This window comes from Quercus lobata, chromosome 2 (assembly GCF_001633185.2).
Source record: "Quercus lobata isolate SW786 chromosome 2, ValleyOak3.0 Primary Assembly, whole genome shotgun sequence".
NCBI classification, from domain to species: domain Eukaryota; kingdom Viridiplantae; phylum Streptophyta; class Magnoliopsida; order Fagales; family Fagaceae; genus Quercus; species Quercus lobata.
The window spans coordinates 25,589,721-25,617,660 of NC_044905.1; the positions used below are offsets into that span (position 1 = coordinate 25,589,721).

Consider the following 27,940-nt stretch of genomic DNA (forward strand, 5'->3'; position numbering starts at 1 on the left):
TGTGTCTGAGCCGACCCTTCTCCTTGTCCGGACCCTTCCTCCCTTCTTGAGTGCTCCCTATCTTCCCGCCTTTTTTGCCTTCTCTCCCTCCATGTTGACCCCCGAGAAGATCCCATGGAGCCGCTTGGTGCACGCTCTCCTGAACGCTCCTCAGACATCCTCGTCGTTTGAGTCTCAGTCGAACCACAGCTTTGTAGGAGGGCCCCACGGTGGGCGCCAATTGTAAGAACCAAGTATGAGGCCTATGGGCCTTGGATTACTATGGGCTCACAATCTATTTGTAGTGGGCTTGAAGATTTCCTACTATGGGTCGTTCTCGGCAGAGAGACTCAAAGCAACGCCCCAGTTGATACTCACTCCTTTACTCTCTTCCCTCTAATTTTCTGAACCCCTTTCTTCTCCCAACTTTCTTCTATTTATAGCCAAGGTTAGTGGGGTGGTTATGATTACAGCCACCGTTAGTGCTACTGAAGGTTCAATGTCTTCTGATTAAAGTGGATGTTCAGGTGGGAGGGCGGTGCGGCATTTATGATCTTGGAACTTGGTTCCATCTTGCCCGATTATGTTCGGCAATTCAGTTTCCCGTGCAAATCGCACCTTCCCGGGAAAGGTTTATATACATGACCGGGAACTTTTGACCGACCACCACTTGGATCCCAATATCTTACACTTGTTTGTTCATCAAAGAAGCTTCAAGAAGGGAGCAGGAGAACTGGACCTTTTTGATGGGCCTGTGCCTAAGGCCGGCACAGGACTGGGCCCAGGGCCTGTATGGGCCCGTGCTCAAGGACGGCATGAGGTTGGGCCCGGGGTCTGTATGGGCCTGTGATCTCGGTGCCGTACACATGCAATTTTTTAACTTTTTAAATACAAGGTAAAGTAGAGACATGGTTCGAACTTAGGACGACGTGCTATGATATCATGATAATTTATTGATTGCCCTAAAAGCTTAGGGGGTGTTTGGTAGAGTAACCAAAACAAGAGTTTTCAGTGTTTTAACAACATTACGTGTATTTCCACACTTTTTCACCCACATGTATTTCCAAAAAAATACAAACAACGTTACTAGAACAATATTACCAAACACCCCCTTAATATATTAAGAAACAATAAATTTAATCACTTAAACATTATTCCAACATATACAAAAGTAAAAGAAATTATAATTTCTGAGAAAACGGGAGATACAGTTCAAATCCATTTATTCCTGTCACAAAAGTTCTCTTGATGATTAGTTTCAAAACATTAATATACATTCGGCTACTCAGCCATATCCAGAAGACATTTATTTCGTTCCACGTACACAGACTAGTTTCAAAACATTAATTTACATTCGGCTACCCAGCCATACCGAGAAGACATTTATTTCGTTCCACACAGACTTCAAGGCATTTCAAATGGATAAACCAATAAGATAATTGGAAGGACTTACTGAATGATACCTTATGGTATCAGCACAACGGATCCAGTAGTCTTCCTACTTTCAAGGTCTACATGTGCCTGAGCCGCCTGAGACAAAGGGTAGGTATGATTTACTCGAACTCGCAAGACACCAGATTCAACATTAGCAAATACCTCCCCAGCAGTTGCCAATAGCTCATCCCGAGTTGCAGTGTATTGCATAAGGGAAGGCCTGGTCAAGAACAGGGATTTCGCAGCAAGAGCTGACAATGGAAGTGGATCTGGTGTACCTGATGACTGACCAAAATTCACCATATACCCACGAGGCTTTAAGCATGACAATGATCCCTGGATATATTAACTTCCGAATAAGAAACTTCTTACCAGCACATAACAAACAAATCAGCACATAACAGCTAACCAAAGCTATGACGTACCAGCTTCAGTAGATTCAAGTTAAGGTTTGGGAACATTAAATTTGAGCTTGATTATTTACTGATTATTAGTATTCGAGCTTGATTTTATCCTGTGGAATGGCAGAACTTGATTCAGTGATTACCTTACATGTTTCATAATCTTTCAAACCTTACTTGAAATAGAAATATCTGAGTTTAACATGTCTAGCTTAGAATTGAGAAATGCCAAGGTAACATTAGGGGAGAGTTGGCTGTAAACAGTATGACTTTTTTTTTTTTTTTTTAATACTCCAAACCCTTAATAAAATTAAGTTTAAAAGTAATGTTGTATTAGTGTAAGAGTAAGAGTAAATTGGTCATAATGTATTTATTCACAAAACTATAAATAATGTCTATTAGGGCTAATGATATTTATTAATCCTAAGAATAATTTACCAAAAAATGGGTTACATGGTATTAGAGCCATGCAAACTGTGGAACCGCTGTCACCGTTAATCAACCAGTGTCGACAACCAAGACATCACTGCAACCACTGTACCATTGTGACTATCACTGCATTTGACCTCTGCTGTGAGCACAATTGATCCTTGTCACAACCATGACCGTAATCAACCTCAACAACCCAATTTTACCCTTGCGATCATAGTTCAGCACAACTCCCAATTGCAACCACCCACAGTCAATTTCTGCTGATGGTGATAACTCCTTAGACCTGATTTCGACATTCTCAACACCAAGATAGTTGGTTCATTTAAACCATGACCGGTTAAATTTGTCACCCTGAGAAGATGTCATCTGCTGGTACAAACTCAGTATGCTGTCAATAAGACATCATCAATGATTCACTCCACTGCAACCAAGGGTTGAGTCTCGGTGAGTAATCCAACCCATATCACTTTCTTAATATGTTTCTCATTTCTTTTATCTCAGCTGTGTTATTGGAAAGTTCTTTGTGCTGTTAATCGACTAAATTTATTTAGGTCTCTTTAATCTCTTTAATTAATGAATCTGTTTTCTCTGGTTATGAAATTGTGAGTTTTTTTTTTTTTTTTTTTGGGTTGGTTAAATTTCTTGTAGTTGGGTTACATGTTCAGTGGTTGTGATGGAATCAAAGAAAGAATTGGACTCTGGTTTGCTTTTTCCCCTGAACTGTTTTCAACGACCTCAATTAAATTAAGTAATAATAATTATGCTCAGCAGGCAAAGTCAATAAAAGTATTTTTATTTGGTAAAAAAATATTCCATTACTTGGTTGGACTTCGAAACCAATTAGATGAACACATGGCTGTAGCTTATGGAAAAGTATTCAGACTGGTTGGGACAGATTCCTGCAATATGTGTGTTTCGAAGTAGGGGGACGGTGAACAAGTGAGACTTTGGCAGGACAAGTGATGTGGGAATTTTTTTTTTTTTCTGAATCCAGATGTAAATGCTTGCATAGTAGCTAGAGATGCAACTGTTTATTCAGCTTTGGTTGATGAGAGGGGCAGAGCTGGAATGTGAGATTTCACAGAGGTTTTAATGATTTGGAGTTGGAGCAAGTGCATTCTATCCTAGATCTTTTATCCACCAATTCCCCTAGGGGGTGTGATAAAATGAGAAGGGGACTAAATGGGAGTAATAGAGTTGTTTGCTCTTTTTATGGGGCCATTCAAGGTACACAAGTCACATCCTTCCCTTGGAATAGTATCGGTATGTAAGGCTCCTAAGCAGGTATCCTTCTCTGTATGGATGGTAGCTTGGGGAAAAATCCTTGTGATAATCTCATAAAGTGATTTTCTCTAGTGGGTTGGTGTTGTATGTGTTGGTGTAGCAGGGAGACAGTTGATCAATTATTGAATCACTGTGATGTAGCATATGTCTCGTGGAGCTGCATCTTTGGAGCTTTCAGGATCAATGGGTGCTACCTAAAAGAATAGTGGACATCCTGTTTGGGTGGAAGAATTGGTTTGGGAAGCACTCATCGGATATTTGGAACATTGCCCCGTTATATTTAATGTGGATTTTATGGAATGAACAAAATAGCCGCACTTTTGATGATTAGAACTTTGATTGATCTTGTGTGTGCGGTCTTTCAAGTGGCAAATCTCTTTTATCTTTTAGGCGGACTCCTCCTATGGAGCAATTGTCAAGCTGTATCTTTTCTACCATCAATGATTAAGCAAGAATTATGGAGACCTTTTTATAGACTTTTTTATTTTATTTTATTCTTCATTGATTTCAATTTTTAGTTATAAATGTCTAAATTAGATGAACATGTAAAGACAAAATTATAGGTAAAGTTAAAAGCGCCTAATATGAATATATATAGACAATATTTTTGTTTTGATTTTCCAATGATTTATTTTTAGATAAAACATCAAAATTAAAGTAAATGAATATGTAAAGTTAAAACCGCCTAAAGAGGAATATGTAAAGCCAATATATTTATATATTTAAAACTGTCAAAAAAATTAAAGGAAAAATTGAATAAGAAAAAGAATAATGATATAGCTAATGACGTGGCAGATAAGGTGGCACAACAAGAGCTTAGCAACAATAAATGCTACCCATTGGCTTTTAAATATATATTTATTAGAGTCTTCGAGTCTATTAGTTTGGTGGGGGAGCGTGTATAAAATTTTGGCTAAGGTGTTAGCAAATTGCCTAAAAAGGGTTTTGGATAAGTTGATCTCAAAATCTCATAATGGCTTTATAGGTGGTAGACAGATTGGGTTATATGCAAGATAGATATTGAAAAAGCTTATAATCATGTGAATTGGGAGGCACTTCTAGATCTGTTAAGAAGGATGGGCTATGGAGAGAGATGGTGTAGGTGGATTCGCACTTATATCTTGACAATTCAGTTTTCTGTTTTGGTAAATGGGTCTCCCGTTGATTTTTTTTGAAGTTTGAGGGGATTGAGCCAAGGAGATCCATTATCTCCTATGTTGTTTTTGATCATGATGGAAGTCTTTAGTAGGATTTTGAAGAGAGTGGAGGGGCTGGTCTAATTAGAGGCTTTAAGGCTAATGGTAGGCGGTGATGGAGTTTGTGTTTCAAATCTTTTGTTTGCAAATGATACGAACTTGTTTTGTGATGCTGTTGTGGAGAAAATTCTTCATATAAGGATGTTGCTTCTATGCTTTCAAGTTGTCACTGGCTTGAAGGTTAATGTTCGCATGAGTGACATGGTCCCAATTGGGGTGGTAGATAATGTGCATGTTTTAGCAGGGCTTTTGGGGTGTAGGGTTGGGAATCTACCCATGTCTTATCTTGGCATGCCTGTAGGGGCCTCTCATAAGTCTTCTTCGATTTGGAATCCTATATTGGAGAAATTTGAGAGAAGATTGGCAGAATGGAAGAAACTGTATTTGTCCAAGCGTGGTAGGCTAACTTTAATTAATAGTACATTATCAAGTCTTCCTACTTACTTCCTATCACTTTTTAACATTCCTGCTAGTGTGGCAAATAAGATTGAAAAACTACAAAGGGATTTTCTTTGGGAAGGAATGGGGAGCGAATCTAAATGACATTTGGTAGGATGGGATAAAGTGTGCATTCCTATGTCCAATGGTGGTTTAGGGTCTAATAAAGCTCTACTAGGAAAATAGCTATGGCATTTTGGGGTTGAGAAGAGTCGTCTTTGGAGGAGGGTGATAACTACGAAGTTTGGGGAAGAGTGGGGAGGTGGACTATTAAGTTGGGCAGGGGTGTTCATGGTTGCAATTTGTGGAGAGATTTGTATGGGATGTGGTTGGGAGGATTTTAGTCAAAATACTTGGTTTGAGATTAGGGTGGGGAATAGAGTGAGATTCTAGCATGATTGTTGGTGTTGGGTTCAACCTCTTCGAGTGACATTTCCAGTTTTGTATGAGATAGCCATGAATAAAGAGACTTTTGTTGCATTATCCTTGACTAGAAAGCAGGAAGGTGGAAGGTGGACTTGGGATGTGAGGTTTGCCCGAGATTTGAATGATTGGGAGGTGGGTTTTATGGTGGATTTTCTTCATTTTTTGGAGAACAATACCCCTTTAATTGATAATGGGGACTGATTGAGATGGACTTTGAAGAAGAATGGGAACTTTGACATTCGCTTGCACTAAAATGCTCTACAAGACTCCTCCTCTATCACTTTTCCTTGCAAAGGTATTTGGGGAGTGAAGGCACCTAGGTGAGTTTCTTTTTTTGTTTAGACTATGGCTTGGAATAAGATACTCACTAGTGATAATATGAGGAGTAGGGGGTTTGATTTTGTTGATTGGTGTTGCAGGTGTCACTGTTGTGGGGAGATTTTGAAATTTGTTGATTCATTGTGAGAAGGTACAACAGTTATGGTGCTTTGTCTTTTGATCTTTTGGGGTGTCCTAGGTCTTACCAAGAACATTGCTTGATCTTCTTTTTGGTTAGAGGAATTGGCTAGGGAAACACTACTCAGACATTTGGAATTAGTACCACTGTGTTTGATGTGGTGCATATGGAGGGAGCGTAATCGCCATATGTTTAAGGATGTGGATAGTTTTGGAGATCAGTTGCTTGCTTCTTTCAATGGTTTTTGGTTTGATTGTTCTCGGGCTTAGATACTCACATCTTGTGACTCCATCCCTTTGTTCATTATCTCTCTTCTTTTTTGTTTTTTTTTTTTTTTTCCTTCTTCTTTATGTACTTTTTGACTACTTTGTGCTTTTCCAGCATATTGTAGCGTCTTAAATATATTTTTTCTTACCTATCAAAAATATATATATATATATATATATATATATATACATATTTATTTATTTGTAATTCTTTTAGGTTACTCCGTGCTCATTCTTATGTGCACTGAATAGTCTATTCACATAATAAATATTATTACTTACAAAAAATAAAGAAAGAAAGAAAAAGAAATCTCAAATCTTGGCCTAAGAGCTTTTAAGTGAGGTTTTTAATCATCTTCGTCAGGTCTCATTATTTGATTCCAGCACAAATATCATAACTTAATCTTTTGATCAATCTACCAAGCTAGTACAGCTGAAGGCATATGAAACCAGAAGTTGTGGTAAGAGAGGCTGTGGAGGTCATGATCAATGGGGAGGCCAAAGTAAAGGCAGCACCTTTATGAATGTACTCATTGTGGAGATGAGAATCACAATGAAGACTTTTTTTAGGACCTTTATAGCAAACCTAATGCTCATCAGTCAGTTTTCAGATAGGGTAAAATACTTCATAGCCTCTTACACCACTTCAGCAACCAAACTTTCTCTATTCCTGAGAGAGAGCATCGTTGTCTTGTATCTCTACAACCTCATTCCGCTGCATCTTCTTCCACTACCACTCTCACTCAGATAGGGGTCATTGACTTAGGTGCCAATAATCACATGATGGGTGGTAACTCAGGTTTGCTTTCCAACTTCACCACTCTAATCATTCCTGCCATGTCACTTGGGCAAATGGCTCAACCACACACATTTTTGGTTTGGGCATTGCTAATCCTAACTCTTTTGTTATCTCATCTTATATGTCCCTAAATTTCCTTTATCTCCTGTCTATTAGTAAGATAACCAAAACTCCTAACTATGCTACAATACTTTTGCCCTCTCCCTGTGTCTTTCAAGATCTCAAGACTGGAAGGAATGTGTGGTGGGTGTGAAAATTCGGTTGAATTTATTACCTAGACAATGGTGACTTTGTTGTTTTGAAGATCTTAAGACCATTTTTCCACAAAGAAGAGGACTGGGAGATTTTTTTTTTTTTTTTTTGGATAGGTAATAAGACTTTGGTTTTATTATTTTTATAAGATATCATGCCATCATGGTATTTAATTTAGATAATTACATTTTTTATACACAATAAACAGGTAGAGAAAAAAAATTAATATAATAAATATGATGTGTTCATCTCTACTATCTATGTGGTGATATTATCCTTTTCCTATAAAAGAATAGGGGAAAAAAAATTAAACTAGTAAAAAGTTACCTATTATGTAATAAGGGTATAACAATAAATTTATACAAATTATCTTTTCTATCCACGCCTTTATGGAGTCTGGGCCACCTTCGTATTGGGTATCTCAATTGATGAAAAAATTTTGTAAAATGGTGGGCTTCCCTATAGTGAAACATGAAGCTCAATGTTTGGCTCTGTTTCGCATCCTGGAACAGGAATGTCTCAAGGTGAATGATGCTGGGGTGTCTAAGCAATCTGCAAACTCAGGGACGAGAGGTCTCAGGGAGCTTAAGGGGCTTATTTCTTATGTTAATTACGATGGAGTTTCTGCAAGAAAAAGGAAGGGGGGTGCTGATTGTCTTAAATGACTCTACGACTAATGTCTTGGAATGTAAGGGGGCTTAACAATCCCCGTAAGAGAGTGGTTTGTAAGAATCTGCTAAGAGAGTGGAAGTGTGATATTGTTTGTTTTCAAGAAACAAAAGTTTCTTCTTGTGACGTTGCTTTTGTGCGGAGTTTATGGGGTTGTCCTTTTATTGATTGGGCTGCTTTGGATGCTGTGCAAACTTCAGGAGGGGTCCTGCTGATTTGGGATAAGAGGGTCTTTGAGAAGTTGGATGTTATGGTTGGTCAGTTTTCTGTCAGTGTATTATTGAGAGGAGTGGTGGATGATTTTGTGTGGGCTTGTACAGGTGTTTATGGTCCTAATGACAATGGTCAGCGATCTACCTTATGGGATGAGTTATCCCAGGTGCGTGCCAGGTGGCCTATGGCTTGGTGTCTTGTAGGTGATTTCAATATTATCAGGTACCCTAGTGAAAGGATTGGCTGTGAGTCTTTTAGCCCTGCTATGTTCGCATTTTCGGATTTTATTGAGAATAATTCTTTAGTTGATTTACCTTTAGAGGGGGCCTCCTTCACTTGGTTTAGAGATTCTGGTGTCCCCTCTATGTCAAGAATTGATAGGGCATTGGTTTCTCTAGATTGGGAGGAGCATTATGTCAATGTATCCCAACGGGTTCTTCCCCGGGTTCTTTCTGACCATTGCCTCTTTTGTTGGAAGCTGGTGTTGTTCGGCGTGGTCGAAGTGCCTTTAAATTTGAAAATATGTGGTTAAAAGTTGAGGGTTTTGTTGATAGAGTTAAGCATTGGTGGGATGGGTACAGTTTCGCGGGCTCTCCAAGCTTCATTTTGGCTCAAAAATTGAAGGCTTTGAAAGCAGATTTAAAAAAATGGAACATGGAGGAGTTTGGTGATTTGGCTTTCAAAAAAAAGAACTTGCTGGCTGAGCTAATGGGATTAGATGCGAGGGAGGAGTTGGTGGGACTTTCAGATGAAGATCAGATTCGTCGCCTTCAAATCAAAGGTGACATAGATCAGTTGGCTTCTCTTGAGGAGATTTCTTGGAGGCAAAAGTCTCGGGCCTTGTATGTGAAGGAGGGCGATAATAATACTCGATTCTTTCACAGATTAGCCAACTCTCATAGAAATGCTAGTCAAATTAAAAGGATTGAGGTGGATGGTGTTCTTTATGAGGATGAGCCTGACGTGCGCTCTCAGTTAGTTCTTTTCTATCAAGGACTGTTTAAGGAAACTGAGGTGGGGCGTCCCTCTATGGATGGGCTAGATTTTGCTTGTATCGAAGAGGGTGAGCGGTTATCGTTAGAGAAGGAGTTCTCAAAGGAGGAAGTCTCCCAGGTATTAAGGGAGATGGAGGGGGATAAAGCCCCTGGTCCTGATGGTTTCACCATAGCTTTTTTCCACACTTGTTGGAGTGTGGTGGAAAAAGATGTTATGGATTTTTTCGCCTATTTTCACCGACACTCGGGGTTTGAGAGGTCTATGAATGCTTCGTTTATCACTTTAATTCCTAAGAAGTGTAATGCCATTAACATCAAGGATTTTCGTCCCATCAGTTTGGTGAGTAGCGTGTACAAGTTGCTATCTAAGGTTTTGGCTAATAGGTTGAGGGTGGTTTTGGACAAGCTCATATCTGAGACTCAAAATGCGTTTGTTGGCGGAAGGCAGATTCTAGATTCAGTGCTTATTGCAAACGAATGCCTGGATAGCAGGTTGAAGAGCAGAAGTCTAGGGGTGATATGCAAGCTTGATATTAAAAAAGCTTATGATCACGTGAACTGGGAAGCCTTGTTTTATTTGATGGACCGGATGGGTTTTGGGATGAAATGGAGGGGGTGGATTAAGGCTTGTGTTACGTCTGTCCGTTTTTCTGTCCTGGTAAATGGATCTCCTGAAGGTTTTTTTGGATGCTTGCGTGGATTGAGACAAGGAGATCCACTATCCCCGCTATTGTTTCTCTTGATTATGGAGGTTCTAAGTAGACTCTTGAAGAAGACAAAGGAGTGTAATCTTATTCGGGGATTCCATGTGGGAGGTGTGAACGCTGTTGGTGTGCATATTTCCCATCTGTTATTTGCTGATGACACTATCTTATTTTGTGATGCCTCTAGGGAACAGTTGCTGTCCATAAGGTTGGTGATGTCTTGTTTTCAGTCTTTTACAGGGTTGAAGGTTAATATCGGGAAAAGTGAGATCGTTCCTGTTGGGGAGGTGAATAATATAGATGTTCTGGCTAATATTCTTCAGTGTAGAGTGGGCAGATTGCCTATGAAATATTTGGGGATGCCGTTGGGAACTTCTTTTAAGACAACTGCGGTATGGAATCCTATTTTGGAGAAAATGGAGAAGAAACTATCTAGGTGGAAGCGGCTCTATTTATCTAAAGGTGGTAGACTCATGCTTATAAAGAGTACTCTCTCAAGTCTCCCTACATATTTTTTATCTCTTTTTACTATTCCTAAAGCTATGGCGGCTAGATTGGAAAGTATTCAGAGGAATTTTCTGTGGGGGTCTTCTGAGGGGAGTTTCAAGTTTCCGTTGGTGGCTTGGGATAAGGTGTGTTCTCCCGTTGAGAGGGGCGGTTTGGGGATAAGAAATGTGGTGTCTTTTAATCAAGCTCTTTTAGGGAATTGGCTATGGAGATTTGGTCATGAAACTACCCATCTTTGGAGGAGAGTTATCTCCTCAAAATACGGTGAGGGTCAAGGGGGGTGGTGCACTAAAGTCTGCAGGAGGGCTCATGGGTGTGGTCTTTGGAGAAGCATTAATGAAGGGTGGGAGAGCTTTTCTAAGCATCTGTCCTATGAAGTGGGTGATGGTACTCGTATCCGCTTTTGGCATGATAGGTGGATTGGTGAGAATTCTTTAAAAGATCGCTATCCTGTGCTTTATGCATGTTCAGCAGTCAAGGATGCTTGCATCTCTGAGGTTTTGTGGGCTCCAGAAGGGGGCTTTGTTAGAGTGTGGAATTTAAGGTTTTATAGAGCGTTTGAAGATTGGGAGTTGGCTGCTTCTTACTCTCTTTTTCAGCTTATCCATCCTCGTATTCCTCGAGGTGATAGGAGAGATACTCTTCGCTGGGGGCTGAAAGGGGATGGGAAGTTCGACACCCGATCTTACTACCATGAGATTCGGGGTGCCTCGAATTCTTTATTTCCTTGGAAGGGTGTTTGGAAACCAAAGATTCCTAAGCGCGTGGCTTTTTTTCTTTGGACTGCTGCCCATGGTCGGATCCTCACTTTGGATAACCTAATGCTTAAGGGTCGTCCTCTAGCTAATTGGTGTTGTATGTGTTGCTCTGATGGAGAGTCGGTAGACCACCTTCTTCTTCATTGTCCTATTATACATTCCCTACGGTCTTTCATGCTTCAGGCTTTTGGTATTCATTGGGTTATGCCGGGTTCGGTGGCGGGTTTGTTATCTAGTTGGCATCAATGGCTTGGGAAGCATAATTCGGAAATTTGGAACTTGGTTCCAGGGTGCTTAATGTGAATTGTGTGGCTGGAGCGAAATCGTCGATCTTTTGAAGATAAAGAGAAAACATTGGAGGAGTTAAAGATTTTATGCCAACGCAGTCTAATGGAGTGGTCTCAGTGTTGGGGTTTTACTGAGTGTTCTTCCCTCTCTGAGTTTATGCCTTCCCTTAGCTTAGTTTCCTGACTTCTCTCTTGCTATTGTGTTGTGTAGTGTTGTGCCGTGTTGCTGTTTTATTGCTGTTGTGTTGTGTTGTTGTTCATCATCATGAACATCTTGTACTTCTCTCTTCTTTTTTTTCCTCTTTAATATAAGTTTTCTAATTACCTATCAAAAAAAAAATCCACGCCTTTTTCTTTTCAACCAAATAATATATAAATATATATATATATATATATATATCTTTACACTTTTCCATCCTTCCTATTTCGTCTATTTATTTGAAAAAAAAAAAAAAGAATAAAACAAAAAAACTGTCCATCCTAGATTTCTATCCTCTCAACCATACAACCCTAAAAATGAATACTCTACCAAGCAATGGGTTTGCAAAGTTCTATGGTAAAGCAACCTAAATCAAGTTGCAACCTTGGCTACAAATATGAGATGACACAAGGAGCTAACTATGAAAATCATATATAAATATATCTTAAATGCATCATTTGATGGCACCAATTCAGAAGATGAAGTTATCTCAGTTAAATATCCAAAATTTCTCCAGAAATGAAGGGAGAGTGAGAAGAAAAAAAATGAAGCTAATACCTGGAAGGTATCTTTTCCTACAGCATCATAGACAACATCAACCCCATTGCCTGATGTTATCTCATTGACACGAGCAACAAAATCCTCTTCCTTATAGATTATAACATGGTGGCATCCATCATCCTTGGCTTGAACCGCCTTCTCCTTCGTTGAGACAGTTCCAATGACGGTGGCACCTAGGGCGTTAGCCCACTGGCTTAATAGAGAACCAACTCCACCAGCTGCTGCATGAACAAGGATTGTGTGTCCAGGTTCAACCTACACAAGACAATTATTCATATCTAGTAGTTGATGTAAATAAGAATGTTTAACAGGCAGGGAAAGAGAGCCAATTTTAGCACAATGCCAGGTTTGAAGCGTTCTATTTGTGCAAAATAGGAGAATAGGGGACAAATGCATAGAAATATACTTATATTAACAGTTTTTCAAACCAATAAAAACAGACCTTTTCAGATTTATCATGGTATTGCTGCCAATCCAAATTATTTACACACTACAACAATTCATTAAAAAAAAAATTTTAAGGGACACAACCCATGTACATGGGATGTATATGAGAGATATGCCAAAATTTATCAACCAAAACCACAAAGATCAATAAATTCAAGTAAATTCAAAAAAGAAAAATGTAAAGTAGCAGCTGTTCAATCATATAATGACTACAGAAACAAAAACGTCAAATCCAAAATTGATTTTCACATAAAGATAAATAAACTCAAGTAAATTTGGAAAAGGAAAATGTAAAGTGGCAATCGTCCAATCATATACTGATCACAGAGACAAAAGCTTCAAATCCAAAATTGTTTTTTCACACCTCTTGAAGCTTTAAACATTTCTCTCTCCATATACACCACATAAGATGTAGGAATCGCATTCTATATGTTTACATTATGATGATGACCAAATCTACCCCACCAGCAAGCCAACGATTCAATAGCAAATCTTGGCATGATCCACTAAATCTTAAATAATGAAAAGGCCACAGCCCACAATTCTCTAGCAACATTACAACAGAGTTAGTGATCTACAAAGTCCCCACTCTTCTTGCGCATACAACACCAATCTACTGCTATTATTTGGCACTTTCTTTTTATGATTAGTAAATAAGTATTTTATTGAAAAGAGACTATTTCATGTACATGGTTGAACACTAAGAAGTCTAAAAAATTACAGCAGTTAATGTATGGATAAAGATTCTAAAAATCAGCAATGGAGCTGATGCAGTAAAACCCCACGCCCAAGATCAATCAAACAATGATCTAGCAAACAATTCTATCAATTGTGACATGAAATTTCCATATCCTCAAATGTACGACAATTACATTCCTATCACAAAGTTTACATCAAACATAACGGGACAATGTTCCAAATATCCAATTAATGCTTGCCTACCCTATTACGCCAACCAAACAAAAGGTAAATGGCCTTTTTACGATAGCAACACTGAAACCCCAAAAGATCAAAAGATGACACTCCACAAATCAAATGCAACACTTCAGTGTAGTCAAACCCACAACAACGGCAAACACAACACCACCCTACTAGCATGTTCATTCCTTAATGCATCCTAAAAGGAAAAACCCCGTTCTTTTTCAGTCTCCATCTCAATCTATCACTACACTCATGAAGAGGGCAATTAGAATGAAGAAGGTTGAAGAGGGTGGTGACCATCATCCTGTCTTCCAAGAATGGATCAACTAAAGAATCTTTATCTAAAAACCATAAAAGTAAGGAAAGACCAACCTCAACGGTTGCTCACCACACCACCATCATGCTAGAACTGAACATGGCTACCCTCACCTACCTCAAAGTGTATATACTGTGAGAACCGTCTCACCCCGTTCTAATATTCCATAAGCCACTAATGCATATCTATCTTGAGCAATCCCATACAACTCTAGGAAATTCTCCTTTAAAGGAGGTCCCCCACACCAAGAATCATGCCAAAGCTTAGTAGAAGATTCACCCCCACACCTTAAAGCAAACAAAGCAATGAAAAGTATTTCACCATTTCCTTATACACTATTGGAAAGGGTGAGGTAATTCCTGATTGGAACACCAACCCCCCCCCCCCCCCCCCCCAACACAGCATGCTGCCATATTTTGTGTCAATAACCCTTCTCCATAAAGCATCTCTCTCCAAAGCATAATACCACAACCATTTCCCCAACAACTCCTGATTAAAGTGCACCACATTCCTCCAACTCACTAGATGATACTTAAACTCATCTCCCATCCCTCCCCATTAAAAACCTCTTTATAACTTAAAAATCTCTTTGTAACTTTTCAATATGTCTAGCCACACTCACAGGGATAGTAAACAAAGACAAATAGTAGGTGGGTAGGCTAGATGACATGCTCTTAATCAACATAATACACCCCCTCTTAGACAAATACACCTTTTTCCATCCAGCCGCCTTTCCAATTTATCCAACACACTATTCCACACAGTTTTCACTTTAAAAGTGGAACCTAAAGGAAGACCCAAATAATTCATTGGTAATTGGGAAACCTTGCTTCTCAAAATACCTGCCAAAGCTTCTATATTCAGTACATCACGAACAAAGACTAGTTCAAATTTCCCCAAATTGATCTTCAATCTAGAAATAATCTGAAACCACACAAAAATAGCCTTCAAGTACCAATTTGCTCCAGCTCCACTCTCACAAAAAATCAATGTATGGCCTGCAAAAAGAAGATGTGAAATTACTACCTGAACATTGGGACTACCACCCACAAACAAAACCTATTATATAATTTTCTCCCCCCGCCCTCTCCAACATCCGGCTAAGTGCCTCCATAACAATGATAAACAACATAGCAGATAAAGGGTCTCCCTGTCTCAACCCCTGTGTACTATGAAAAAAATACCTGTCTTTATTGAACAATATTGCCAAACTCTAAGGTATTCCACTTTTTCAAATCAAGCTTCAGGGCTTTCAACGTGTTTGCTAGAACAAAACTAAGAGATCCATAAATAGGAATTCCACCTGATAGGCCAAGAATGTATTGACCCCTTGTGATAAATTAACCAATTAATTAGCTAAGTGAATTAATTAAGTTAATTAACATGCAATAGGGAGGCAGCATTTTTGTTTTCAAATAATCCAATAATCATGCCTCTCACATATACACACACAGTTGTAAATGAAACTTCAAAGTCCATACCAAACATGTTTTTAATGCGTTATTTTTCAATTGCTTGCTAAAAGATGGTATCTGTTTATGGACTTGTGGTATAGTTTTGGTACTTAGAATAGTGAAACCATGGAGCTTTACCCCATCCCTACTAGAAGCGCCTATATCCTCCCCTCATGGCGCTGTTGATTCTTGGACTAAGCAGTTCACTATTGACCTCAATAGAAGGAGGCCCGGCTACCTCAAATTAGCCAGAAAATTTTGTTCTCTTCTTTCCTTTCTCTGATTAGTATGGGTGGTTCCCGTAGTTTTTTTATTGAATCAAAGCTTTTTCAGTTGGTGGTCGAGGAAGGGGGAAATTTTTTCTCTCTAAGGATTTTTGAAAGGGGTAAATATTTCATGCAATCCGTTTTCCTGAGCAAGAATGCGGCACAATGGCTTATGAATAATATTGAACACTCTGTGATTAGAGTCAATCCCAAGCAGTTTTTTACACTCAGGGAAGGTAATACTGCTTACACGTTGCAATGTGGTTCCAACACCTATGGTCAATTCTTAGTAGTGATAGAACTCAAAGTAGGCGGGCAAAGGAGAGCTATCATTATCCCTGCAGGCAAAGCTCAACAAGGTTGGAGGGCTTTTGGGCTTGAATTAAGAAGGATGTTGGCACCCACACAATATGCTTCGGGTGGTTCGAAATTTATAGCTCAGCCACATAAACGAAATTCAGAGATTCAATCCTCCTGGTCTTTTGTAGAAGCAATGAAAGGTCATGCGCCGACGAGGGATATGAAGCAGATACAGCACCCTGTTACCAGTGATCATGAGAAGCCTCGAATAGTGGAGAAGATAGCGGAAACTCCGAGATTCGATCATACTAATTCGTTAGCAATAGAATATCCGGTTGGCAAACCATGTGATCAGGTGGTGGAAGATGATTTTCAGGTCGGTAAAGCTTGGCCGACAGTCGTGGGTGCTGCAAAAGGGAGGTTTCGGAGCATTAATGTGGGGAAGAAATTAGAGGAGAAAATTCCGGCAATGAATAAAAGCAAATTTCCTTTAAGATTTAGTTTGAATTCAAATGACATTAATACTGGGAAGGGGCGAGAAATCAGGAACTCACGCTGGACAGGGGAAGGATTGGTTGTGGAATTGAAGGAGAATGGAAGAAGGCGTGTTTCATGGGATTGTGCCAGGGGAGGATTTCATAGCTTTAAATGGGTAGCACGGGGAATTAAAGCTCCATCTCCTGAGTATGTAAGTTTGGGCCTAAAGGATTTGGAAGCCCAAAACACCTTAGTTGGTAAGACTAAGGACTCTTTGGGCCCATGTGAGACTAGCCCGTTAGTGTTTGAAATTGGTGAATGCTCTGAGCCTGGTTTCAGCCAAAATCTTTCAAGCTCGAAAGTGATTGAGGCTGAAAATATATTGTGTCCTTCAGCCCCAAAGCCAGACATACCTGGAAAGTCTTTTACGGAACATGAGAGCTCTGTTTTTAGGTCAACGGCAACTGAAATGTCTACAACAGTAGCAGAGATGTCCATATTGGTGCCAGCGGAACTCAACAATAGCGACGGTGATGCTCAGGAGATGTCGATCAGCCAGGCCCAGCTTCCCGTTTTGCCGGTTTTGACAGCGGTGGAGTCCCGGTCTTCTCCGGTTGAGTCACAAGTGGGGTGTGAAGAAAAGGTGGCTTCGGAAATTGTTGAAATTGATTCTCCAAAAGTCTTCTCCGAGGAGGGGACCCATAATTCTCGTCCTACAATTAGGGAGTTGGTTGGAGATTTGGATAAGTCATGGGGTAATTCTAAAGATTGGATGCTAGAATTGCGTGATGGTAGGCAGATAGTGATTCCACTGTCGCTTTATCGGTCTCCAGATAGTGGGTCTCTAGATAGCGGGTCGGAGTGCTCAATCATTGAAGGAGAAGTTGTACCAAGTAATAACTCTATTGCCACTGAGGGCCAAATTGTTAGTTGGGCAGATGAGTGTGATGGTGTGATAGATTCTTTACCTATTGTTACTGGGTCAGAGGATGAGCTGTGGGAAGTTGATGTAAGGTCGATGACTTGGGAGAGAGGTGGGGAGCCTCTAGTTGTGGTACCTTTGGCCCCTGAAATTCCTTTGGAGGATGAACACAATACAATGAAGGAGTGTGGGTGTGAGGAGAAAGTTGATAGCAAACAGTTATCACAGTGGGTAACCAATCGGATTAAGGCGTTTAGGAAATCTATGGGGACTTCATTGGAAGGCTTTGAGGAGCAAATTACGGGTCTGTTGTTAGCCTTAGAGGCCAGGAAAAAGGATAAACAACGGCATGAGGTAGATAGTCAAAAGAAGGTGGTTAAATCGGGGCAAAAGGGTCATCGAGAATTGAAAAACTTAATGACTTCTTTGAACGTTGAGTATGGGTCAGCTAAGAGAAGGAGTATTAGTAGTGAGCGGGCTGTGGTGTTGTATCAATGAATGTGAAGATTATTTCTTGGAATGTTAGAGGGTTGAATGAGCAGGATAAAAGGCTTCGGGTCAGAAATTTGATTAGGAGTTGGAGGCCAGATATTGTATGTCTTCAAGAAACTAAAATGGAATTGATAACCAGAGTTGTGATTCGAAGTCTGTGGGGTGGCCAACATGTTGATTGGTCATATTTAGGTTCTTGTGGAGCTTCTGGAGGGTTGTTACCGATGTGGGACACACGGGTTGTGGACAAAGTGGAGGAAGCAATGGGACGTTTTTCAGTTTCTTGTAAGTTTAAAAGCGTGGTAGATCAGTTTGTATGGGCATTTACTGGAGTTTATGGTCCTAATTTAGCGGGTGACAAAAGGTTTTTATGGGAGGAATTATCTGGGTTGAGCAGTTGGTGGAATGTGCCATGGTGTGTGGGAGGTGATTTTAATGTGGTAAGATTCCCTTCCGAACGTGCTGGTGCTACTGCGTTTACTGCTGCTATGCGTGAGTTTTCTGAGTTTATTTCAGAGCAAGGTCTGATTGATATCCCATTGGAAGGGGGAACTTTTACTTGGTCTAATTCTCGTGAAGTTGCATCGAAGGCTAGGCTGGATAGATTCTTATTCTCTCTAGATTGGGAGGATAAGTTCCCTACTGTTTGCCAACGAAGAATGTCGAGGCTCGTATCAGATCATTTTCCAATTGTCTTGGAAGGTGGATCCTTTCATAGGGGCAGGAGGCCGTTTCGATTTGAAAATATGTGGCTTAAGGATGAAGGTTTTGTGGAAAGGGTGCGATCTTGGTGGGAATCTTATCATTTGCATGGGGCTCCGAGTTTTGTGTTGGCTAACAAACTAAAGCTTCTGAAACATGATTTGAAAAAATGGAATGTAGAGGTTTTTGGTAATGTAGAAGAACAGGGAAAACAATTGTGGAAGGATCTTAGTGTTCTAGAGACTATTGAGGATAGTCGTGGTCTAACAGAAGAGGAAAAGCTGGAGTTGGAAAGGATCCGAGGGGAGTTAGAGAAAGCTTCTCTTTTGGAAGAAATTTGTTGGAGACAGAAATCTAGAGTTCTTTGTATTAGAGAAGGTGACAAGAATACTAAGTTCTTTCATCGTGTAGCCAATTCTCACAGGAGATATAACTCTATTGATAGGCTTATGGTAGATGGAGAATTGTCTTCAGATCCGGAGGCCATAGCAGTGTATCTCTCATTTTTATAGGCAGCTTTATTCTGAAAATGTGACCCATAGACCTGTCCTAGATGATGTGGAATTCTCTAGAATCTCGGAGGAAGATGCTCTTTGGTTAGATAGGCCTTTTGATGAGGATGAGGTGTTTGGAGTGATTAATGGGTTCAATGGTGATAAGGCTCCTGGTCCGGATGGTTTTTCCATGGATTTTTTCTAGTCTTGCTGGAGTGTTTCAAAGAAAGAGATTATGGATGTGTTTCAAAATTTCCATACTCAAGCTGTGTTTGAAAAGAGTCTTAATGCCTCATTTCTTGCCCTTATTCCTAAAAAGGTTGATGCTGTGGAGGTTAAGGATTTCCGGCCAATTAGTTTAGTTGGTGGGGTTTACAAGATTATTTCAAAGGTGTTGACTAATCGGTTTCGAAGTGTTGTGCATGGGCTTATTTCAGATTCGCAGAATGCCTTTGTGAAAGGTCGACAAATTTTGGATTCCGTCCTAATTGCTGCTGAATGTATTGATAGTAGACTGAAGACAAGGATTGCAGGGGTGTTGTGTAAGTTGGATGTGGAGAAGGCGTATGACCATGTGAATTGGGGTTTTCTGATGTATATGCTCCAACGTTGTGGGTTTTCAAAGAAGTGGAGAAAATGCATAATGTGTTGCATTTCTACAATTAAATTTTCCATTCTGATTAATGGTAGTCCTTCGGATTTCTTTGGCAGCTCTAGGGGGATTCGGCAAGGGGATCCTTTATCCCCGTTGCTATTTGATGTTGTCATGGAGGCTTTGAGCCGTATGTTGGATGTGGCTGCAAATACTGGACAGTTGTCGGGATTTTATGTAGGTAATACGGCTGGTATTTCGATGATGGTGACTCACCACTTATTCGCAGATGACACCCTTATTTTCTGTGATGCTGTCCCTAATCAGTTAGTTATTTTGAGGGAGATACTGACTAGATTTGAGGAGGTTTCAGGTTTAAGAATTAATTTGGGGAAATCAGAGATGGTTCCAGTTGGAGATGTGCACAATCTGGATGATCTAGTGGGATTATTAGGGTGTACGCATTCTTCCCTTCCTTTTAAATATCTGGGCCTTCCTTTAGGTGCAAAATTCAAGGAGCTCTCAGTATGGAATCCTATTTTAGAGAAGATGGAGCGGAGACTAGCAGGTTGGAAGAGGCTTTATCTATCTAAAGGGGGTAAGGTAACTCTTATTAAAAGTACACTTTCCTCCTTACCTACTTATTTTCTTTCCATTCTTCCTATTTCGGGGAAGGTGGCTAATCCCATTGAGAAATTACAAAGAGATTTTCTTTGGAGTGGTATTAGTGGTGATTCTAAATTACACCTGGTGAAATGGGCTGAGGTTTGTAGGTATGTGCAGGTTGGGGGGCTAGGTATAAGACGTGTGAGAAGTTTTAACTCTGCCTTGTTAGGCAAGTGGTTATGGAGGTATGGTATAGAGACAGATGCTTTATGGAGGAAGGTAATAGAGGCGAAATATGGGAATGTTTGGGGTGATTGGTGCACGAAAAAGGTGACAAGTGCATATGGTGTTAGCCTTTGGAGGTATATTAGAAGTGGCTGGTTGATCTTTTTTAAACTCCTACGGTATGAAGTGGGGGATGGTACTAGAGTGAAGTTTTGGAAACATGTGTGGTGTGGGGATTGTACCCTCAAAGAGGCTTTTCCAGAACTTTACTGTCTTAGTAGGGCAAGAGATGCTTTGGTGGCAGAGGTGATGGGTTGGTCTGGTGGGAGGATTCATTGGGATGTTAGATTTCATCATCCACCTCAAGATTGGGAGCAAGAATCTTTTGATCGGTTTATGGGCATTGTCTACTCTTCGACTGTGAGGGGGGTTGGCCCTGACAAAGTTTGTTGGAAAACCGTTAGGAGTAGAGGTTTTGAGGTTAGAGGATTCTATCTTTCTTTCTACCCTCCTACTCTTACTTCTTTCCCTTGGAGAATGGTGTGGCAATCGAAGGTTCCTCCAAGGGTAGCTTTTTTCTCATGGTCTACTTCCTTAGGTAAAATCCTTACAACAGATAACCTTCGCAAAAAGCGTATTATTGTTCTTGATTGGTGTTATATGTGTAAGAGGTGTGGGGAGTCGGTGGATCATCTTCTTCTTCATTGCCCCATAGCTTTTGAGTTGTGGTCTTTGGTGTTTTGTTTGTTTGGAATTCACTGGGTTATGCCACATAAGGTAATTGAGGTGTTTGAATCTTGGCAAGGTAAGTTTGGGCGTCACCACAATATAGGCCTTTGGAGACTAGTGCCGCATTGTTTGATGTGGTGCATTTGGAGTAAAAGGAATGCTAGATGTTTTGAGGGATGTGAACGGTCCTTGCTAGAGATTAAATCTTTTTTCTGTCACTCTCCTTGCTTGGAGTGTGGCTTTATCGCATTTTACTTGTTCTTCCATTCTAGTTTTATTTGATCATTGTAATTTTGTTTCTTGATTTTTGCCCCCACAGTACATCCCCAATGTACTCGGGTTGGCTGCTTTTTTAATAAAATTTTTCATTATCTATCAAAAAAAAAAAAAAAATATTAACATGCAATATGCGTGGTAACACAAACAAATCACCAACTAAGTTAATATGCAGTAAAAAATAAAGTTGACACAGTGATTTGTTTACGAATGGGGAAAACCTCCAAGGCAAAAACCCCACTGGATGATTTTAAGGTCACCACTCCCAAGAATCCACTAATATCACAACAAGCGGTTACAAGTAAAGGAATTCCAGTACCTTATACCAACCTACAGTTAAACCCTTACCCCAATACCCAATTAGACTTATTCTGTAATGACAATCTCTCATTTTAATGCACGGCTCCTAGTACATGACTAACCAATCAATGTGCGAATCCTAATACGCAGCTTACACACCAACTTGAGAAAGATGTTGGCTGCAAAGTTCTTCAATTCATCCGCACGATAAAGATCACAAAGTTCCTTGGTTACAAAACCCTACAGCGTACAAACGCAGCAACTTCTTGAAGAGAAAGATGAACTAGGGCAAAAAGTTTCTGGTCACAATATGTTTGTGTAAAACTTTTGCATCAACTTGTACTCACTTGCATCAGCTATAACGGCCCTTAAAATAATCCTTATATATGTTTAGAGTTGTGAGAAAAGAAAGTCCAAATATGAATACATAGATTGGATGAAAATCAAAACTGAAAATCTAATTTTCATAAATCTTGATAGATAGGATATCTATCAAGCAACTGTCGAGCATCAGGCTAAAACTGCATTTTAAACCTCGATAGATGCTATCTGTCGAGCTTTAAAATCTAGCATTTCTTCACTTGATTCTTGGACAGATTTGCATGACTTTAACACTTGGACTTGAACTCTTGTTCCTTGAAGCATTAAACACATCCTAACTCTACCCAATTACAAGTAAAGTGCGTTTTATCAAAGGATTAGCCAATTTTATATTGACATGTGTTCCTAACATGATTCACATATATTCTAACACCACCAACCTTTCACCTTTTCTACAAAGCCATCTGCCTCTTTTCACATATTTTCAAGTCTAAACCCCATTTCACAGCATCACACTCCGATAAAATAAGGCGTTGATCCAACAAAAGCCTTGGTAGATATGCCTAATCATAGAAAAATGCTCCTCTAAAAGTGGAGTGATCAAAAACCTGTCTATAAAATCAAGCTATTATGCTTCAATGGAGAGTAGTTTTTTTTTTTTTTTTTTTATATAAGTGACAAATGGTTATTAATAAAAAAAATACCTAGGTACGCCGAAGGTGTAGTCGAGCAACAGTACATCAAGCTTTCAAATTACAATGCTCAAACATATCCAATAAATTAGAACAGGGAACAAAGTTAAAAGCAATACTCCAATCCAGTAAGTGAAGAAGGAGAGATTTAATCTCGAGTATAAACCATTCACTTCCCTCAAAGCATCTCACATTCCGTTCTCGCCAAAGACATTGCATGACACAGTGCTAAATAAAAAGTTCTCTTGGAATTTTTCTAATGGTCAAGTGCTAAGTCCAACCAACCCTAGGTGCCAACTCCTAGGTTTGTTCTCTCTCACTTTGCGTTGACTCCAAAAGCCTAGGTGTAGACTCTTAGGTTATCTATATTTGGTTTTGTCCTACGTCAGCTTAAAAATTTTATTAACCATCCACTGCCAAAAAGTTTCTTTCTCCATGGCATAATGCAAGTGCTGCTCTCAAGACTCAAAACCTACACACGTGCTCAGCTACTCAAGACTTAAATAAAAGTCAACTTTGAACATGATTTTTTTATAGTGTCACTAGATATCCTATTTGATGAGAAGTATAAAAATGCACAGAATTTTTTTTGGTAGTTACCAAATTCACCTGATTTTAAAAATAACTCCTAACAATCAAACTAGCTAAGGTTTTTTTAGGAATCACTCCTAGGATTTGTATGTTTCACACACTCATGTAAACAGCTATAAATAAATTTTAAAAATCCAGAAATTTTAATATCTCATAAGACAGCCACATATGCTTTTCTAGTGAAATTGCTAGAAACTTGTTGACAAAAAGTTTTGAAATACCCCTAAATTTAAACAAAAGAATACCTTTAAAAATCAACATTAACTAAGCAGCAACTAAGAAAATAAATTTAGGACCCAACTAAAACAACTCCCAACAATCAAACTAGCTAGATAGATCACAAGTAGCATCCTAGCATCATTGAAAACTCAAATTAAAATCTATGCTTTAGAATTTGGATTCCCATTTCTCTTGTAGGCCTTTCCAAAGTGTCTTCTTCTGTTACCATTTAATCTCTTCCCTTAAATAGGTGGAGGGTGAAGTCACAGGTTTAATTCCTTATGGATGCATAAGTTGTATTTACCAAGAAACAATGATTATATATATATATATATGAGTGATGTGTGTGTGTGGAAAAAAAAAGGATAACTAACACTTTTTTTTGGTAACAAAAATAATTCATTCAAATAACTTAATAGATATGGGCTTCAGCATCGTGGCTTATCAGAATAAAGTCAACATTGTAACACAGTTGGCCACAAGCTATAATGATAACTTTGGTGTTTATCATACTTGCACATATGCATTCACATACATATGCAAGCCACACCCTCATTGTGATGATGATCCTTCTTCTAAACATAGATTGGAATTTACAAGCATTAACAAACTGCATATGTATAAATGCACGTGATGCAGAATACATGCTCAGTGACAATACCAACTCAATATCTGATGACATTTTATCACAATTTTTATTTATACCAAGGTTTCTAGTCCAAATACTTTAAAGGCTCAATTTAATATAAATTTCAACTTTCTGCAGTATATATTCAGCTGCATCAGTACAGAACCTACCTTGAAGCAACGGCGGAGTAGATATTGAGCTGTCATACCCTTGAGGATGACGGATGCCGCAACGATAGGATCAATAGAGGCAGGAACAGGCACAACTTTGTTTGCAGGAAGAATCTGCTCTTCAGCATATGCGCCCATTGGACCACCAGCATAAGCTACAAGGTCTCCAACTTGCCTGCCAGTTAGTCCAGGACCCACAGCTGTCACCACCCCAACAGCCTCCATACCTGCATCAGAAATTGGTATTGATAAATTGGTCCCACCTTAGGACCTAACCTCATATAAACTAGGTAAATCCATTCTCATGCCATTCAAAGAAAAATCTCCAGTGTGTACTATAACTATCCCAAGTTAAAGAAACTAACAAAACTCTCTGAAGCCACATATGCACTATGGTTGTAAAGAAATCGCTATTTGAAAAATAGCTTAATTGAAGGAAAGTAATTTCATCACAACAGAATAAGTCTTTTGGTCGAGTTAACAATTTAGTTAGCACTTATACATTATTGGCCCACTTCCTGACAGCTACAGCCTGTAGAACTGATGGTTACTAGCACAGTATTGAGCTGGATTGCCTGTGAAAGTCCATAATTCAAGTCTTGGTAACCCCAATTCTGTTAGTTTCATGTGTTTTACACATTTAAGGCACATGATTAGTTTAGTGTTGTTGGAGGCTGAGACATGATTGGAAGTATTTGTATTGACATATTTGTGAGTTCTGCATAAATTTTTGGCCCACATCTTGATAGTTTAAGAAAGAGTGAGTTGATCCAAGTCGAGGGAATGAAAAATAAAAAAGGGTAGAGGAAGGCCAAAAATAATATTAGTAGAAGTAATAAAAAATGACATGTCAATTAAGGTAGTAACAGAGAGCATGACTTCAGATAGAATAGAATGAAGGAAAAGAATTTACATGGTCAACCCATTCTAATATGTCCATGATCCATAGCTGACCCAAATTTTGGGACTAAGGCTTTGTTGAGTTGTAGTTATGGTCAATTTTATATTCAGTCACTCCACAATTCCTGCAAATTAAGGGAACTTTGGTAATTTAGCTGAGTCTAGAATTTTCTATGAGATCCTAAGTATCTTAGATATTATTTTCTTTAGTCCAAGTCAGTATTTTATAAGGTATTAGTTTACTAGTCAAACTAGTAATCCTAATACTTCTGGTACAAGAAAGAGTCTTTATATTTGTGTTCAATGTATTCAAAGGAGATTGAGAGTTGATTAGAAGTATTAGGCAAGTTGGCCTTAGGATTTTTCTTCCTCCCTTTATATTCTTTTTTTTTTTTTTTTCTCCTGGTTACTGTTCATGGGCACTGTTTGCAGTACTGTTCACATATTTAAATAATTCAATTTCTTTTTTTCTTTTTTCTTTTTCCTCCTCTTTTCAACCATAAATCCAATCTTTTCTCTCTTGATCCCTCACCCTTCTTCTAAAAAGATTCTAAACCCCAAAATCCACAAATCCTTCTAAAACTTAACCCACCACAACTACACGTCAACAAATTTCTCCAATTTGTCCTACGTCAAAGTATATAAATGAATTCTAAGAATATTGTCATAGCAATAGTGAATCTATCATATCCTATCCTTTCACTCGGAAATCTAACTATATTGAACTCCCTCGCCACACACCAAGCCACCTCCCAACTCTGTTGTGAATCTCTCAACTCCTATCAACTACTTACCCTGTCATCATTAGGGTCATATACTCCAATAAAGACCCAATTGAATTTATCCTTCACATTACTCAATAAACATGACATTGAAAACCTCCCCACACACCCACACCTGGATCAATTTTCTCAACCACCTGTTTGCTCCATATTAAGAGCACCGTACCTGCTGTATTTTTCACTTCAAGTACCATCCAATCTTCAAATGGCTAGCACAAAGACTTCTAACAACACTTGCATACATTTTGACAATTTTGTTTCCTAACCAAAAAACCACATCAGACTTCCATCCATTCAACATGGTTTTTACAACCGCTCATTTGTTAGGATCATTTACACATTATATTCCAAGAAAACAGGTGTAGCTTCATTAGGAATACATCAACAACCCTTCCTTTACTAGTATTCCCACGTCATCCAGCATCATAATTAACTGTATATACCAAATTTTAAAGATCCTTAGCTCCTCTAGGAGTCGGGTTAGTTACCCGCTGCACACTCCCCCCACTTGCTGACTTCCTCTATCTCTCCTCAATTGTGCCAAATAAAGCCATAAACTGTTCTCCAAAGACTCTATAGAAACTCCTAGGAATTTGCTAAATCCCTTAATACTTCTACATTCTCATCAACCATTGAGTAGCCTTCATACCTCCCATTATTTGATTCAAATAAAAAATTTCTTGCCCACTTGTTGATCAATCAATTCTGGCCAATGACTCACATAGTAGAGGACTGGAGCTCTCCCCCACTATTATTTTCACACACTATCAATGCTCCCCAATCTGGTGAAAGCCAAGGCACCTTCTGGTCCAACAATTGCTCAGACTGTTTAACATATTTTTCCTCCACCATATCCTCCACTGTAACTTCGTAATTGAGCGTATCCTTTCAAGATTGCTTAGAACTTCACACATTGGGGTTAGCATAACATTCCAAACTCCCATCTCTACCTTCTGGTGATCTATTCTGTATTGGCAACAAAACCCCCTTGGCAGCTGAGCCTTAGGTTGCTTTGACTGGCAGTGATCTTGCAGATGTAGCATATCATCGGTCATCAATCAATAGTTACAACGAGGGAGAGGAGATTCAAACTATGGATGTATCCATTAGAAACACCAGAAGATGCCAACCAATTGACACTCTGTATATCACATATTTTATGTTAAACTAACGTGAATCATCAAAAAGGTTCCAGTTAGGGTAAAGTTTAACGACATCGAATAAGAAATAAGTCAAATAAGAAACATGTGTCATAACAATCAAACATGAGTCATTAATATTAATCATTAACAAGATCCAAAATCCTAAAGCATTGCACGAATTAAAAGCTAATATTATAATAATACTCTTAGATTAAAATAATAATAATAAAGTAGAAGAGAGAAAAAAAAAATGAAAGAAAAGAAATGAAAGCAAACCAGGGGTATAGGGCAATGTGGGGGTCTTATAAACTCCTTTGCGGAAATAAACATCGATAAAATTAAGGCCAACGGCCTTATTTTTGACACGAATCTCGCCTTCCTTTGGTTCTCCTAATTCCACATCTTCCCATTTGAGGACTTCAGGACCACCAAGTTCGTGAACTCTAATAGCTTTGACCATTTTTTTGGGTGCTGCTTCTGCAAGTGCTCGCACTGTTTGCGATACTCTTCTGGCAGGTGTAGGTGTAAATGGTAGTGGGTTTGGATTTTGATGGAAATGGAAATGGGAAATTTTTGGTTTTGTAAGTACCGGTAATAGGTGGTTTTTTTTTTTTTTTTTTTTTGGAGAAACTACCGGTAAGAGGTGGTGGTACACCGGT

At 39.1% G+C, this 27,940-nt stretch overlaps 1 protein-coding gene across 1 annotated transcript; it reads right to left on the bottom strand.

Moving 5' to 3' along the window:
- Positions 1–1,143: 1,143 nt before the first annotated feature.
- On the bottom strand, positions 1,144–27,936 carry LOC115975086 (quinone oxidoreductase-like). Its single transcript, XM_031095731.1, has 4 exons — positions 27,558–27,936; positions 24,458–24,684; positions 12,315–12,572; positions 1,144–1,749 (listed from the first exon to the last, which is right to left on the bottom strand). The coding sequence occupies exons 1-4, from the start codon at positions 27,739–27,741 to the stop codon at positions 1,444–1,446; spliced, it is 975 nt and encodes a 324-aa protein (XP_030951591.1). The 5' UTR covers positions 27,742–27,936; the 3' UTR covers positions 1,144–1,443.
- Positions 27,937–27,940: the final 4 nt, after the last annotated feature.